Genomic DNA, 15,729 nt, shown 5'->3' with positions numbered 1-15,729 from the left:
TGTTGAGCCCACACAGTCAGTCGTTTTGCTTTGCCCAGAGCTGAACGATATGTATTTTCCTTCCAAATTAGTGTGAAGTTTCCATGAGATGAAAGCGGTTACTCAAAAGCGCAGACACAAGCCCGTAGTTTAGTACCGAGTAATGAAGGCCAATCTAAGTCTCTATTATCTGGACTGACTCATGGAAATAAGAAAGAGTGACATATATATATATATATAGAGAGAGAGAGGTGGCTGAGGATTTAAAAAAAGAAAAGAAAAGAAAGAAAGACATTATCTCTGACTTGTAGAAAATATGATCATTAAAATTGTAGCCCTTCTTTTAAATGCAGTCTGCATAACATCAGGGGCTTCTTCAGTGTTTGCTGGATTAACTAGATGCATGTCAGATACAATCTCATATTTACTTCAATCTTTTTAGTATTGCACTTAAAAGTCCAGAATTGAATACTAACTATGCTAATTCCCAAACATAGTCAAAAATCCCTATATTATCCATATTATTATACTATTCTCGGAATATTGTTTCCTATAGGGCTACAACCAGCAGTATAATCCAACACACACACACACGCACACACACACACACACACACAGAGTGAGAGAGAGAGAGGTCCCAGTCACCTCTAATCGGATTAGGCGACTGTAGGTTAACATGCAGCTGCCTCTCTCCGCCCTAGGTGGGACGTCCCTGTGTGCCTGCACTTGTAGTCCGTTTTTCCCTTTTTTTCGCTGTAGCAACACTTTTTGAAAGTACCCAAATTGTATCTGTCTCCGGGTACCCTCGAGCCGGATAACTCATAACGAAAACACAACGTGGTTTCGTTTTGAGGACGCACTCCGTACTTGCTTACTTCGCAGGACTTTTTATGGCTCACAAATCTCCAAACTGAGAAGTGGGGTAATTTTTTTTAATTAGAATGAGGAAACGAATCAAGTGTTTTATGTGATTTGGGCTCTCGAAGGCGATTTCACGGACTTTCCCCGCGCGTTAGTTTAGTTGTTGTCGTGGAGAGACAGCCAGTCTGGATGCTCGCGCGCCCTTTACCAAGCTGCGCTCCACCCTAGGTGCCCTAGGCTCGGGGCTTAGATGGTGCTGATCACGGACGACAGGGATGGAGGAGGCGCCTCGTCGGTCCGAGTCAGACAACTCCAGCTCCAGCAGCAGCAGCAAAAAGTCGGGGGAGACATCCGCCAAGTTCACCCGACCATAACTGAGGAGCCTCTGTCCCACTATGTGGACGAGGACTCCCTGGGCTCGTGTGAGGAGGACACTGAGGATGGAAGCGAGGACGACCATGACGAGTTCGAAGAAGTTGACTTTGAGGACCTGGATGATTGTCGGAGCATCGCGTCGGACGACTCCTTCTATCCACCGGATGATGTGTTCGCGGACTCGGAGCGCTCCCCGTCTCCGGACAGCCCGGAGCCGCTGTCTTTTTTCCAGGCGTGCTGCACCAACAACGCGGCCATAGTCCGGATAATGATCCGGCATGGTGTGAAGGAGGAGGAGGTCAAGGAGACTGACAGGAATAACAGGGTATGAAGCACACAACAGAAACTCCGAGTAACTTCACACACGTGGCTTTAGATCACCTCCACAGTGACACCAAGAGTTGTTGTAAAACGTGCATCTCGAAACAGTTTCACAAGGTTTATGTTTGGAGTTCCCAGTTATATCTAACAGTATCTTAGGCCCATTCTTTGTGCAACAAATGCAGTCAAAGATTTTCAGACTGAAATAATTAAATCCGAGCTTTCTGGCTTACTCACCTATTTTCAATGTTCGGGAAGGTTTGACCTCTACAACTTGTAATGCATGTCATATGGAAGTCAGTCTAGCTTACATTAGTGTCTCTGTAGTTCTGTGACTTAGGCCTACATTCAGTTTACTTCTGACAGCTGTTTTTGCACTTTTCCTCTGCTTTGTTTATTTTCATAATGAGCTCACACCTTTATCTGATAGGCCTTTCTGAAAGGCCTCTATGTGTGAGTTTCTGTGTGTGTGCGTGTGTGTGATGACAGATCTCAGTTTATGAGGAGCTAGAATGCTCAGGCGCTTTAAAAAACACTGAAGGCTCTTGTGATTTTTGAGGAAACACACCACTCCTTTCTGCGCGTGTGGTCATGCAGGCGTATTTATGTGTGAAACAGAAAGTGCTTCTAAGGTTTTATGTATCAGGCCTTCATAACAAAAGTCATCTGGTCTTTAGCAGGCATTAAGCAAATATAGCGTCAGATGAACATGTTATAGATTGTCTATATTTATTTATTAAAAACTTGTGAAAAACTAAGTACAGCCCAAGAATATCTGGTAATATCAAATTTCCAGCTATGGCTTGAAGAAATTGTTTTTCTGTGTGACCTTATCAGTCTCTCAAATCACTGTAAAGGAGTTTTGCTCCACTCTTCTTTACAACATTGCTTTGGTTTATTGAGGTTTGCAGGCATTCATTTGTGTGCAGCTTTTATAAGTTACACTAGTGTCTCTAGGTCTGGACTGGGCCATTGCAACACCTTGATTCTTTTCTTTACAGCTGTGCTGTTGCAGATTTGCTGCTGTGCTTGGGATCGTTGCCCTTTGCATGACCCAGTTTCCGCCAAGCTTTAGCTGTTGGACGCTCGGCCTCAGATTTGAATCTAGAGAACTTTGGGGTTGCAGACAGGGTGTACAGAGTTAGCACTGACTGCTAGATGTCGAGGACCTGTGGCTGCAAAACAAACCCAAATTATCACACCTCCCCCTATGTGGTTGACAGTTGACATGTGGCGTTTGTGCTGACACACTATGTTTGGTCCTCAAATGTAGCACTCTTCATTATGGTCAAACATCTCCACTTTGGTCTTATCTGTCCGAAGTCTTAAATAAGTCCCAAACCTAAGCTGTGCTGCCATTTCTTTTTAGAGTAAAAAGGGTCTTTCTCCAGGCAACCTTTCCAAACAAGTTGTAATTGTTCAGTCTTTTCCTAATTGCATTGCTATTTAACATGCTAATTGTAGCTGTGCTTTTATAGAGGTGTTCACACGTGCTAATGATCAGCACGTGTGATTTTTTTATTGTGTCCTGAAGGAGGGTGCACTTTCTTTTTCACATGACAGTGAACGACTATTACTTCAAATGCATTAACTTATATTTTATGTGGATTCATTTTGTATGAGTCTGTGAGTAAACGTATTATATATATCAATGAGATGAGAGTCTGAACCAGGATGCATTTTAAAACCATAAAGTTCAGAATAGGATTGGATCCATTTCCGTTACAGCTGGCTGCATTTCAAATATGTCTTATAGAATTAAGCGCTAGCATAAACCAAATTATATGTCAGTTAATTATGTGAACCAGATTGTCCTCTTCAGTGGTTTTGATCAATGATCCTAATAAACTAAAATGAATGTTAGTTTTCATCTATTTGCAGTGGAATCAATCTGCATCGCTTCAGTCCTGCCAAACAGCTGCAGCCCAGGGCAAAGAGATAAATCCACAGTGATGGCATGCTATACTTGTATTTATTCATCAGGACATTTCAATAATTGTAATTGAGCTGGCCTTCAGTGTGGGGTAAGGCAGCACATGTCAGTCACCATTTTCTTTGTGGCTTTACTTAGTGAAAGTTGGAGAATCGCTTTAGCCCAGTGCCAAGCAGCACACATGCCTAGATCTTTACACAAGGAAAAAAGCCAAATATATAAGCATAGTTTTCGGCTGTTTGCAGCTAGTTTAAGCTGAGAGGATGAAGTTTCACAGCACTGTAGATTCAGATAAGGAGCGCTTTTGTGGTCTTATATCACAAATCTGCTTCTTTGACCTAGAGGCCGACCCCATCTGTCGCTTCTTACATTTCACCTCCCTCTTTTCTAAACATCTGTCTCTCACCATCTCCTACCCCTCCTTATTTCTCTGCATTTACATAGTGCATCCAGTCATGAGAACATGGAAAGGAGTCCTTGTGACCTGAACATATGTGTATGTTATAAAGTATATAACAGGGAAAAGGTCAAAGGTCCTCAAGGCACTTTGAAACGGAAGACACATGCTCGCATTTAGTGTGTGTTTGAGTGTAGCTGCAGTGAGAGATGTCGGAAAAGAGACTTCCAGATGACTAGGATGTGTGGTTGTGCATGTACCATTAGCTTTGTCGTGCCCTGTGACCTTGGGGATATGCACATACTCAGAGACACAATACAGGTTAGGTAACACATCTACTGGAAACACATCCTGACACAGATGTCAGCGTCTTAATATAGCTTCATCAAGTAGCATGTAAAACAAAGGCGGTTGTTACATCCCTGGCCTAGTCTGAGTACAACATACACACCACTTCCTCTGTCACTAATCATCAGTTTAAAAAGAAATTTATTATCGAAAGATTCTTAATCTAGACCATCAAAAGGACTGTGGTAAAGTTTTCGTCCAAATATGTTAAAAAGATGGTAGATTATAGTTATCTAGCGTCCATAAGTAGTTTAAGTACAGAGAGCTTAGAACAGGGGTGGGCAATCTCAGTCCACAAGGGCCGGTGTCCCTGCAGGTTTTAGATGTGTCCTCGAACCAACACAGCGGATTTAAATGGCTAAATTAGCTCCTCGACAAGTCCTGAAGTTCTCCAGAGGCCTGGTAACGAACTAATCATGTGATTCAGGTGTGTTGACCCAAGGTGAGATCTAAAACCTGCAGGGACACCGGCCCTCGTGGACTGAGATTGCCCACCCCTGGGTTAGAATCACTGAAGCACAGACACATCAGGCCAATATGAAAAGACCAGGTTTTAGTAATAACCTGAATACTGTTTTTTCAAAACTTGATAAGCTCCGTAGACGCATGTATGAGTGTATGTTGCCTAGTTTAGTCACTATTTCAGGTCATTTCCTCTGGTCCCCTCCAAAAGGAAAGCTAAGCTAGAGCAGCGGTCCCCAACCTCCGGACCGGTCCGTGTGTCGTTTGGTACTGGGCCTTGAGAGTTGAGGCTCGGGTGTGAAATTTATGGTTTTTGGGGGTTTTATCATTAACTCGGTTTCCTTGGGTCTTTTCCTGTGTTGTAGTTGTGTGTCTTATTTTGAAATAAATATTTGCTCGTTACCATAGCGACCAGAGAGTATGAAGGGGCAGAGAGGAGGATGTTACTCTCAATTTTGTTGCCGCATTTGAGGAGGACGCTTCTAAGTTACACAATTACACAATTAATTTGCGTTTATTATTGTCTTGGTCGTATCATTTTATTTTGTTGTATTTATCCACGACACCTTAAAGGGCGGTCTGTGAAAATAAGATTAAGATAACCTTTACTAGTCCCACACGTGGGAAATTTGTTACGGGTAAAATATTGTCGGACATTAAACTGGTCCGTGGTGCAAAAAAAGTTGGGGACCACTGAGTACAAAGTCTGCTGCAGACTTGCAGCCCAGAAACTGTGAGAGATTCTGTGTTGTGCAAACAGGTACTTCTGCAGCATGGATGTTTTCCAGTAAAACGATTAAAAACCAGAGTGTAGTTAAAAGAGAAAGAGAACAAAAGTTTCATATGGCCCCTCAGGAATTCAAGGGGAATTTGACAACACTGATTCACTGAACACTTGAAGCCTCCACTTTTAGTCAAATGTTTTGTGGTATTATGAGAATAACTTGTGAAGGTTATGAGAAGGCTTATCCTCTAAAGGATATTTTTCTTCAGAACCACTGCTGTCATAAAACAATTAACTTTTGATGCCTGTTTTTCATTTCCCAGCATGTTTAGGAGGCCTTCTTAGTTCTTGTGAAAACTCACATTTGGTGTCAACACAGGCTTTGAAAAGCAATAAAACTGTATTTTCTGCTGCCAAGTGCACATATTGAAACTTAATTAAATGTCTGCATTCTGAATTTAGGAATAAACATAATGACAAGTATGTGTGTTTAATGTGTATCCAATTTTCCAGTGATATGATTGCAGCACACTATATCAAAATCTCCATGCTCTCATTGCGACTTTGTGGCTGACGTGATGGATTAAATGTCAGTAAATTATCGTCATTCTCATGTTAAAAGTAAAAGAATAATATGGTCATGGTACACATTAGTGGTAATTCTTCTAGCGTTCAGGTATCAGCTCTGTCCTCAAAGCCCATCTGACCCTGTTTACTACACTGTGTGTTCCCCTCGCAATCAATTGGGTAATTTGTCATGCTCATATGTGCACTCAGTAAACACGCACAGAATCCTATCAACCTGATTTATACACAGATCAAATATAATAATTCCAAATTTCCAAATAGATTGGGGTCAGTTGACAAACCAGGACAGATACGGTATGTTTCATCTGCTGAGAGAGCCAGCAAAGTCGCCCAACAGAAAGAACAGCTGACCAACACACGTATCGACCAACAAGCCGGCAGGCAGATAGACTAAATGAAGCATAGTCAGATAGAGACAGAAATGTGGCACTGCAGATGGTAGCGAGCTCGATGCTGCTAGCAAATACTGATGAGTGGAAAAATCAAAGCGACAGTCATACACATCTGATTTGATACAGTTGTGTGAACGCTCAGCTGCAGACAGAAAGACATTTAACAGGGGCGATATTGACAGAAACATGGCCTGGTATGTCTGTGTCCGTGGTGTGTCTGACGGATGTGAATGAGGGTGGTCTTTAGCATGTGGCTCATGTGTACTGAGGTTTCCTGTAAAATTAAAAATGAATTGAATGTTTTCATTTTGATTTATTCACATGTGGTTTGCACAGGCTGCAGACATGCAGGCTGTCTGCTACAGTTAGGCTTCCATAAGTGCAGAAAGTAGTCAGAATAGTTCGCTGAAGAAGGCGGCATGTGTTTGGACATACACCTTTAAGTCACTCCAGGGTAAAGAGCAATACAACCGGAAAGAGAGCTGTTTTTTAGCAAGTTTCTAATTGGAAACATGCTTTCCTATTTATATTGATATGTATTAAGTAAGGCTTTTATTTGAGTGCCAACTTTTCCACCACTGCAGAGTGATCGAAATCACAGGACACAGCGGCCGTTCTTTGGATTATCAACACTTTTTCACTACGTACAAACTATGCAGCTCTAAAATTAATAACTGGCTGCTTAAAAAGATGCAGTTTCTCTTTTCTTTTAGGACCAGCATAAATCAAAAAACGTATCCACGGTGAAGATAACGTGGTACTACTGCAAACATATTTATTGTGTATCAAGGAATTTTAAAGGTTACACTGGGTATTGCATCGTATTGTGTCATCTTCTTTGGAACCAGTCTTTGGAGTGTTGCCACATTAACTGCAGATACATGGTTATATTTCTCCCTCCCCCCCTGTCTCCGTGTCTTTCTGACTGATAAGGCTAAGCCTTTCTATTCCTAGCACTGGATATTCCTCAGATTACTTAGTGTGTTAGTGTGTGTGTGGTCATCTAAGTCCAGGCAGTCCAGTGTATGTGTGTATGCGTGCCCGCTCATCAGAATACACATTATAATCTTGATTGCAAGATGCAAGTTTTAAATCGAGTGATGCTAGAATTCTTCAGCCTAATCTTGTTAAGACCTGTGCACGCATTTGATCAACATGGTCTCTGCTGAAAATTCATTTATTTATGTTTTATTATATAAGAGCACCCTGTTTGACCTAATAATTTCAGCAGCTGATGATATTTTTGAAAGACGTTTTTAGCTAGCTTCCATTATTTTCCGAATGCAACATAAACCTGACACCATTCATGCTCCAACATGTTAATGCTATGAAGTGATGGATGACTTTTAAGTGCTTTCTACTAAACCTACTTTGGAACATCTTTCAGTTTTGACTGTGCACAGAAGAACCTAACGGAAATAGTAACTGTGGCATTAGTAAGCATTTCATTAAAGCATTACTTTACTTGAAGAAGGTCATGAGAATGAGTGATGTCACAGGGGACAGTGAGGACAGTTCCTCAGAACCGGTCTGCACCATCCCTAAAGACAAAACCCAATCCCTCTGTAATTCTCGTGTCACTGAAGTGATTATTGAATTATTGCAGATCAAACCTATGCTTTTGATCACATTCTTTTTTTTCTCATGATGGAGATTTTCCAGCTTCCTGTCATTATTTGCCCATTTATGACAATCGAGGAGGGGGAGGTTGGTCTGATGCTGGTATACAGCCTATATATCTGTACGTTGCTGCGCTCCATCATTGTCAGCAGCTACCATTAACGTGCATTAAATCACTGATTGCAGTAGTGTGTATGACAGGAACGTAACAAGTACGTCGGGCGGTTGGGATAAATAAAGAAGCTTGTATGTGTTTATACCTGTGTGTGACAAAGGTTCGCAAGGAAAACAAAAACAAAGTCAGACGATTTAGATTGCTCGAGACATGCTGCAGGGCGTGCTGCTAAAGTACATCACATCACAACCGGAGGGCTGCCAAGAATGTGTGTTTGCGTATGTGAGAAAGCGTGAGAGACACAGACAAGGTCTACGTGAGAGTGTCTAAGCAGAGGGAACTATTTGAAGCTGTGCCAGTGTAAGTGAACTTCTCTGAGACAGTCCAGTAGTTACTCTGCAGGACCTTTGTCAGCTGTTTTTCTCAGATGTGCCAAAATTAGTGCGACTGTGTCTCCAACTGACTTGTTTTAGTTCACAGTTCAGTGTTTAATACGGCTAAGGTCCATGTCCTGTAAAATCTGAGGGATAATTGAACCTCTCTTCAACCTCAACCAAAAGCTTGTCTCCTATATTTTAATAGGAATCTCAGTGTTCAGTGTGATGTGTCTGATTAACATAAATAAAGCCAATGCTTAAGTAATCCTACCCGCACTGTGACAAAAAGCTATAATTAAATGATTTATCAAAGCATTATATTTATTGGGTACAAAGACATACGGTTGAAGCCTATTAAATTAGAGATAATTGAAACACTCCGCGACTTAAAAAACGAAACACTGTGATTTTTCTTGAGGTTTTTCTGTTTTGACTATAATTACCAGCCTATGAATATGCATAAATTTGAGAGGTTTATATAAATCTTCGGGCCTTATCCGTACCAATCTTCATTTTTTTTTATATTTAAGATTTCATACCGAGATTACTTTCGATTGCATTCATGCCAGAGCTGAAAAGATTAATTAGGGGAATAACACCGTGTGCTTGGAAACCAAGATTAAAAACGTATTGTGCCAAAAAGGTGCAAAGCATCAGGCTGGTCTGTCATAAAGAGAACACCACATTTTAAAAGAAATTGAGTGTGAAAGGTAATAGTATAGGGTTACCTTGACGATGTGTAGTATAAGTTGAGATATACGAGTCTCTGTGGTCAACTTGACCTCGTTTTATTTTAGCACAGTTGACATTTTGTGTTACTGCAAATGCAAGACAGAACAAAAAAGTACTACAGTATTACTCAGTGTATAAACCTGTAGCAGAATACATGTGCAACGTGCAGCTGAAACATGACAAGGAGTAGGTCTGACTTGTTCTTTTTAGCACTCCTGGCTTTAATACAGCGTATTTAGATAGTTTATTTAGATTTAAAGTCCGGGTAGGGTCTGGTAGCTTGTTAAGTAATGAACATGTTGTTTGCCTGTCAGCTCCAAATTCAGAATTCAGAGAATGCCCCCCTTTGTTTCTTCTCCTTGGTCATCTGGATTGCCTATAATCAGGCTACACGGATTTCTAGTTGCGCACAATTATTTTGTTTTTTTTCTTCTTCTTACTCAACAAACTTGTTGTTAGCTGACAGCTGTGGCACCCAGTGTGGTCTTGTGCTGCTATAGCCCAGCTCCTTCAAGGTTTCATCTGTTGTGCGTTCTGAGATGTGTTTATTTGTGTTACTGTTGCATTCTTATAATTATATTTGTAAGATGGCTTATGAGAAGAAGTCTTGTCATTTTCCTCTGACCTCTGGCGTCAACAAGGCATTTTGGCCCAGAGAACTGGCTCTCGTGAGATATTTTCTTTTTTTGGATCATTCTTTGTAAGCGCTGAAGGTGGTTGTGCAGGAAAATCCCAGTTTATCAGCAGTTTCTGAAACACTCAGACCAGCCCATCTGGCACCAACAACCATGCCATGTTCAAAGTCTCTTAAGTCACCTTTCTTCCCCATTCTGATGCTTGGTTTGAACTTCAGAATGTCGACTTCACCGTATTCGCATGCCTAAGTGTGCTGAGTTGCTGCCCAGTGATTGCCTGAGTAGATATTTGTATTTACGAGAAGTTGAATAAATGTAACTAATGAAGTGTCATATATGTTGTATATAATATTATTAGATTTATTTATTATTTTATATTCAGCATCTATCTGTCTGTCTATCTGGCTACATATATAGTATTGCCTGTAAATCTGTGAAGATACATCACCTGAGAACGCTGAGTTCCTGAATTCTGCTCGCTCAGTCAACTTGTTTGTCTTGGCCAAGGAAGTGTGCACCTTCCAGAAAGTACACAACTTTTGCTGGAGTTTTCCAGTGTCAAACACTCACCAGGCCTCATAGAGTTTCACCCACAGACTAACCTTTACACATTTATCCACACACATATAAAAGAGCACCTATTCTGGCAGAAAAACACATCCACGAAAAAGTACACAACAACATCAGACAGGAAGATCGTTTTTTTGAGTTTAAGGTTTCTCAGCGAAAACACAACAGATGTCATGTTTAATCACAGATATTAGTTTTGGGAACTGCACACAGGTTCACTGGTCTTGTGGATTTTTACCGGCGCTGTCTTGATGGCATTTTTCTGCAGACTGCTTCGTATATGTCAGCACTTTATTGCAGTTTTGCTTCACCTTCTTTTTCTTTCACCTTAGCGATTTTGCTGATTCTAACCTTATATATATCTCTCCCTTCTCTTTTTCTTTCAACTGTTCTATCTCTTTTTCCTGCCCTGTCTCTTTTTCGTCTCAGATAGGGCTACTGGTTGCATGCTACCAAGGTTACGTGGATGTCGTCATAGCGCTGTCTCAGTGTCCGTACCTAGATGTCAACTGGCAGGACAGCGAGGGAAACACGGCTCTGATCACTGCTGCGCAAGCAGGTAACACATAACCATATAATCACAGCTCGCAGTAGTCAAATACACACACTGACAGGCTGATTCACAGTCTTGCTAGACTCTTACATGTACAGAAACAAATACTGTACACACGCACAAACACACACACACACACACACACACGATATGCTGATACAGATGAACGCACATATGAGCACCAGAAAAACACAAGTTTGAACTGGCTCTATGCACTGACTATGTTGTTTGACCAGTCGTATGATATCAATGTTTTCCATCCAAAATATTGTTAGCATGTGTGAATGCATGATGGGAAACTGATTTTCAAGGCATTTTCTTATAGTGTTGTAGCAGGGCTGCTCATTTTACTCATTTACTTTAAATATAGACTGTAAATAGAAGATGGATGTAGCCACCATGACACCCAGTGGTTTTTAAACTATGATTCTGAAGCCTCTAAAGTTTGGCATTTTTGTCAACGCCTATCCTAATTTTTTGGTGCCATGAGTAGCTATATTTGCATGAGAGGTTGTAGAGTTTTCAGCACATTAGTTTTAGTTAATGCTAGCCATCTAGGTAGGAAAGAGGCATCCCTGCACTAAGGCAAGAGGTCAGCAAACTGCGGCTCAGCTCGCAAGCCACGGGTTAGAATTAGGGTTAACCATAACCCTATTAATACATATACAGTATGTATTAATTTGTCCTCTTTCAGTTATATCTGTAATCTGCCCCCCTGTCCCCGTCACCTTCGTTTCCTGCTCTTTTGCTCCCATTGTTGGGTAGGTGGAGCTAAAATGGCTCTTTTGATATTGAAGGCTACCGACCTACTTAGACTGTACCAGATGCAGATACCTGCATCACTAGTAACATATATATGAATACTTGAATTTCACTTACAAAAACTTAAGAACATATATATTGGATGGTCTGTTACTATAATGAACTGCTCAGCAAGCTGTGTTATTTGTTAGGGAATTATATCAACAACCTCTAAATAAAAGTTGAGGACTAGTGACTCTGATCAGCTGAGCTGGCTGTCAAAACATGGCGGTCAATCAGAACTTTAGAAGCTACTTTCGACTTGCTACAAGGGGGTAACTCTGCACGTTTACACATTTAGCAGTTTTACATCAAATGCCCTTCCTAATGCAAAAGGGAGCTGTGTCTCTGGCTGAATCGAACCATTAAACTTTTACTTGCAGACTGAAATGCCTAGCTAGAGACCAGGTTGTAATTCTGTATCTGCTGTAAAGACATTTTAATGCAGAAGTCTTTAGGAATTGCCTCGGTTTTATAGCCAGCCTCGAGTGGCCATTGCAGGATCTGCAGTATTTAGCACCTCTGTCCGACCAACAGTAACTATTTTCTGTCTCTCTGTTACTCTAGGCCACATAACAATCACCAACTATCTGCTGAACTACTACTCTGGGTTGGATATAGAGAGAAGAAACTGTCACGGCTTCACCGCCCTAATGAAAGCCGCCATGCAGGGCAGGGTGGAGTGCGTGCGCTCGCTCATGTTGGCAGGTAAGGAAATGCGTGTAATTAAATTAAATGCACGAACCTCTGTAGCAGTGCAATACTTGGAATGGGTTAGATTATAACTGCAGAAAATGTTATTTTCAGAAATTTGGCGAACAGATGGACAATTTGAATACGTAGACAGTAATTTATTTATATATTTTTTAGTCATAACTAGGATTTATGTTGAGGTTTGATGCCAAAGCATAACAGCAGGAGGTTTAAATGTCAGGATGGATTTAATTTCAACGTATTTGTTTTTTCCAAATAATGGACTTCTTACGCATTTACACAAATCTGCTAACTGACCCTGTGAGAGTGCTGAGTACACAAGTTGCAGTGAGCATAGCGAGACAGCTTTTGGCCACAAACTCACTGTGTCCCCACCTTGTTATCTTTGAGCTTACATGCTTGTGTATCCACAAATTAAACTTTTTCCTGTCTTCTTTGTGTCCATCAGGAGCTGCCCTGAATGCAAAAGACTTTGGCCGCCAACTGACTGCCAGGGAGTGGGCCTTGTTTACAGGCCGTTATGAAACTGCATGGGTGATGGCGCGCTTAATAGAACGGCCTTGTCCACACCAGTACTGTGATACATACAGGTACAATTCACAGCTAGCTGTCTAAGATGTGCAAGTCCTTGTTTATGACGGCATTTTCTAAACTGATTTCCAAGAGAAGAAAAAATCGCTGACCCTTTGTTGAATTTACTGCCCTGCTCACTTGTTATCTTTACATGGAGTTATGAAAAACTGTGTGCAATTATGAGGTACCTGCTGTCCTCCTTTTCTTTGCATCCTCTCCACAAAAGCAGCTGTCTGAGCTTTCTGTTTACATCATCTCGCCCTGATAGCAGGCTGTGTAGCAAATAAATAATTGTGACTCTGCTTCAGATTATGTAGCCATCATTAGTGTTTCTAGACAAGCCTTGCTTGAGAAAGGTCAGTGCAAGTTACCACTGACTCATTAAAAAGAACAGAACATACAATATTACACATTCAACACAAAAAACACAACACAAATGCCTTTTCGTCTCTCGGTGCATGAACTGATGTCAGTATTGCTCTCCCAGTCTAGAGTGGCGCCCGCTGGCATCACTGGTGGCCAAATCCCAGGAGCCACGCGGCTGTTTGAAACGCTTGTCGGACACCATGCGCAACATCTTCAACATCGCAAATGTCACCAACCCGGAGGACGAAGGCGCCATCGACCACATGGTTTCTATTACGACTGGCATTAGGAGCCCTTTCATCGCTGTGGCATGCCGCACAGTGAGTGACTAAGCTCTAGAATGTATTTATTCTATTTATTGATTTATTTATTAATCCTCTTCAGCCTTCCTCACAACAAGTATTTCTCAATCACAGCCTCGGCTGAGGTATTGAATGAGTATAAACACTCTGTGGTAAGGTTGCTCTCTGTGTTATTCAATGATGTGTGCTTATACTCGGCAAACTTTGAGATACCAAAACTGTTTTTCTTATCTTCAGATGAAGCCAAATGTTTTTGAACAATATGAAAACAATCTTCCACAGACTTGGCTTTTGAAATCATAAAGTCAAATGGTAAAGTTATTTTGTCACCGTATAGTATAAAACTCGTGCTTATACGTTAATGATCATATTATGGTAATAACACTTAAAATGTGGCACTAATTTATCATTTATTATATCAACCAATTCTGTGATTTCCCTAAGGATTAGTTCATAATAATTAAAGGAAATGATTAACACCAGCCTTATCCGCTAAGAAGGTTATTCGTGTGAGATTAACTGTCTGCAATACCGAAAACAAAGGCATGATTGGCATCCAGAGTCACCAGTATTGCTGCTGCAATGCTGCTGATATCAGTACCAATCAGACTCTGCTGGTTTTGTTTCAGGTGTGTCCTGACAGTCCTCCGGGTGTGGGCAAACGGCGCTATGCGGTCCCAGAGATCATTCGCCAGCAGCGCGCCAAGGAGCTTCGCTCCATCAACCCTGACAGGGTGGACAGCCATCTCAGACTCTTTGAGAACTCCCGCGTGACTCTGGTGACCAAGAACTCAGCAGGTCGCCGGGCCAGCCTTCAGGCTCAGAGCCTGGTGCCTCGGCACAGGAGCTCCAGCTTGGGTTTGGTGTCTTATAACCAAGCCATGGAGCTACGGAGAACCAGCTTGTTGCCCATGCACATGGTGCTGAGGAGGAGCAGTGTGAGGCCAGGCTTCACCATACCCAAGGTGAGAGTGTCCAAGGCCCCACCGTCCACTTATGAGCCGGCACAGGTTCGGAGGAAGAGCAGCTCCAAAGATGGAGGGGGGAACTTTCTGCAGGTTCCAAAGTGGCGATACAAGGAGCTAAAGGAAGAAAGGAAAAAAGCAGAGGAAGCAGAGAGAAAGAGGCTGGAGGCTGCAACGAGGAGACATATTGCTACTGGGAAAAGGAAATAATATCATTACCTCAGAGGATATCGTGTGAACTAAACCCCCCACCCCCCTCCAAACAACAAAAAAACATACGGGCCAAGGTGTCCGACAGATCTGGCGTTTATGGTTTTCAGCTTTACACAGTTAGGTGCACAGGGTGAGCTCAGAATTACCAGCAATGTTTGGATGCTGACCGACCTCTTTAAAAACGGCTGTCTCTATAGCGACAGCGTTAGAAGTGCACAACGCTGACGTCAAACAGCGAATACCCAGGGGATTTGATACTTGAAATGTTTTTAAGCTAATTTATTTTTCATATTTATTGCTTTTTAACGGATGGCCGGGCCTATATTTTCTTATGCCTTGGGTGCTCATTACGCCGGTGTTTTTGTAGTACGTTGCACTGTGTTGAAGCAGAAGACAATAACACACACTCTGAAACTGAGACCTACTGCAGAAAAAAATGTGTTAATTAAAAGCAGTTTATTAAAAAATATATCTTTTAAGTCATTCGGTGAGGAGTAATAATGATCTCGTCATTACTGGCTGAGAAAGCAAAGCAAGATTTGTAATGAATCTCGTGACGTCTGCCTGACAATATTTTAGATGCTTTCTTCTTTTGCTTTACAGTGACAAACCCTGAATGTATTTAACGTATATATTTTATATATAGAGAGAGAAATTTAAATGCTTTTGATGACATTTTTCAATTAAGGGTGAAGACTGAAATGTATAGCTTTTGAATCTGACAGGTTGGGAAGAAATATTTAGATTACTTCCTGCACATTTACCCTTCATAACCCAATTAACCCTTTAAAGCCAAGTGTATCATGTTTATTA

The 15,729-nt window shown here is 41.5% G+C and overlaps 1 protein-coding gene across 1 annotated transcript; it reads left to right on the top strand.

Annotated features, from left to right (window-relative positions):
* Positions 1-567: 567 nt before the first annotated feature.
* Positions 568-15,385, top strand: ankrd33ba (ankyrin repeat domain 33ba). Its single transcript, XM_040044356.1, has 6 exons — positions 568-1,540; positions 10,859-10,988; positions 12,351-12,491; positions 12,946-13,087; positions 13,558-13,756; positions 14,368-15,385. The coding sequence occupies exons 1-6, from the start codon at positions 1,091-1,093 to the stop codon at positions 14,911-14,913; spliced, it is 1,608 nt and encodes a 535-aa protein (XP_039900290.1). The 5' UTR covers positions 568-1,090; the 3' UTR covers positions 14,914-15,385.
* The last annotated feature ends 344 nt before the right edge of the window (positions 15,386-15,729 follow it).

This window comes from Simochromis diagramma, unplaced genomic scaffold, assembly GCF_900408965.1.
Source record: "Simochromis diagramma unplaced genomic scaffold, fSimDia1.1 OVJJ01000602.1, whole genome shotgun sequence".
NCBI lineage: Eukaryota > Metazoa > Chordata > Actinopteri > Cichliformes > Cichlidae > Simochromis > Simochromis diagramma.
Note: the sequence above shows the minus strand (reverse complement) of the source record. Positions and strands in the feature narration are given on the sequence as shown.

Coding starts and splice junctions, on each gene's coding strand:
- ankrd33ba (XM_040044356.1), top strand. CDS start 1,091: ATGGTGCTGATCACGGACGACAGGGATGGAGGAGGCGCCTCGTCGGTC. Junction 1,541..10,858: donor AGACTGACAGGAATAACAGG/GTATGAAGCACA, acceptor TTTTCGTCTCAG/ATAGGGCTACTGGTTGCATG. Junction 13,757..14,367: donor TCGCTGTGGCATGCCGCACA/GTGAGTGACTAA, acceptor GTTTTGTTTCAG/GTGTGTCCTGACAGTCCTCC.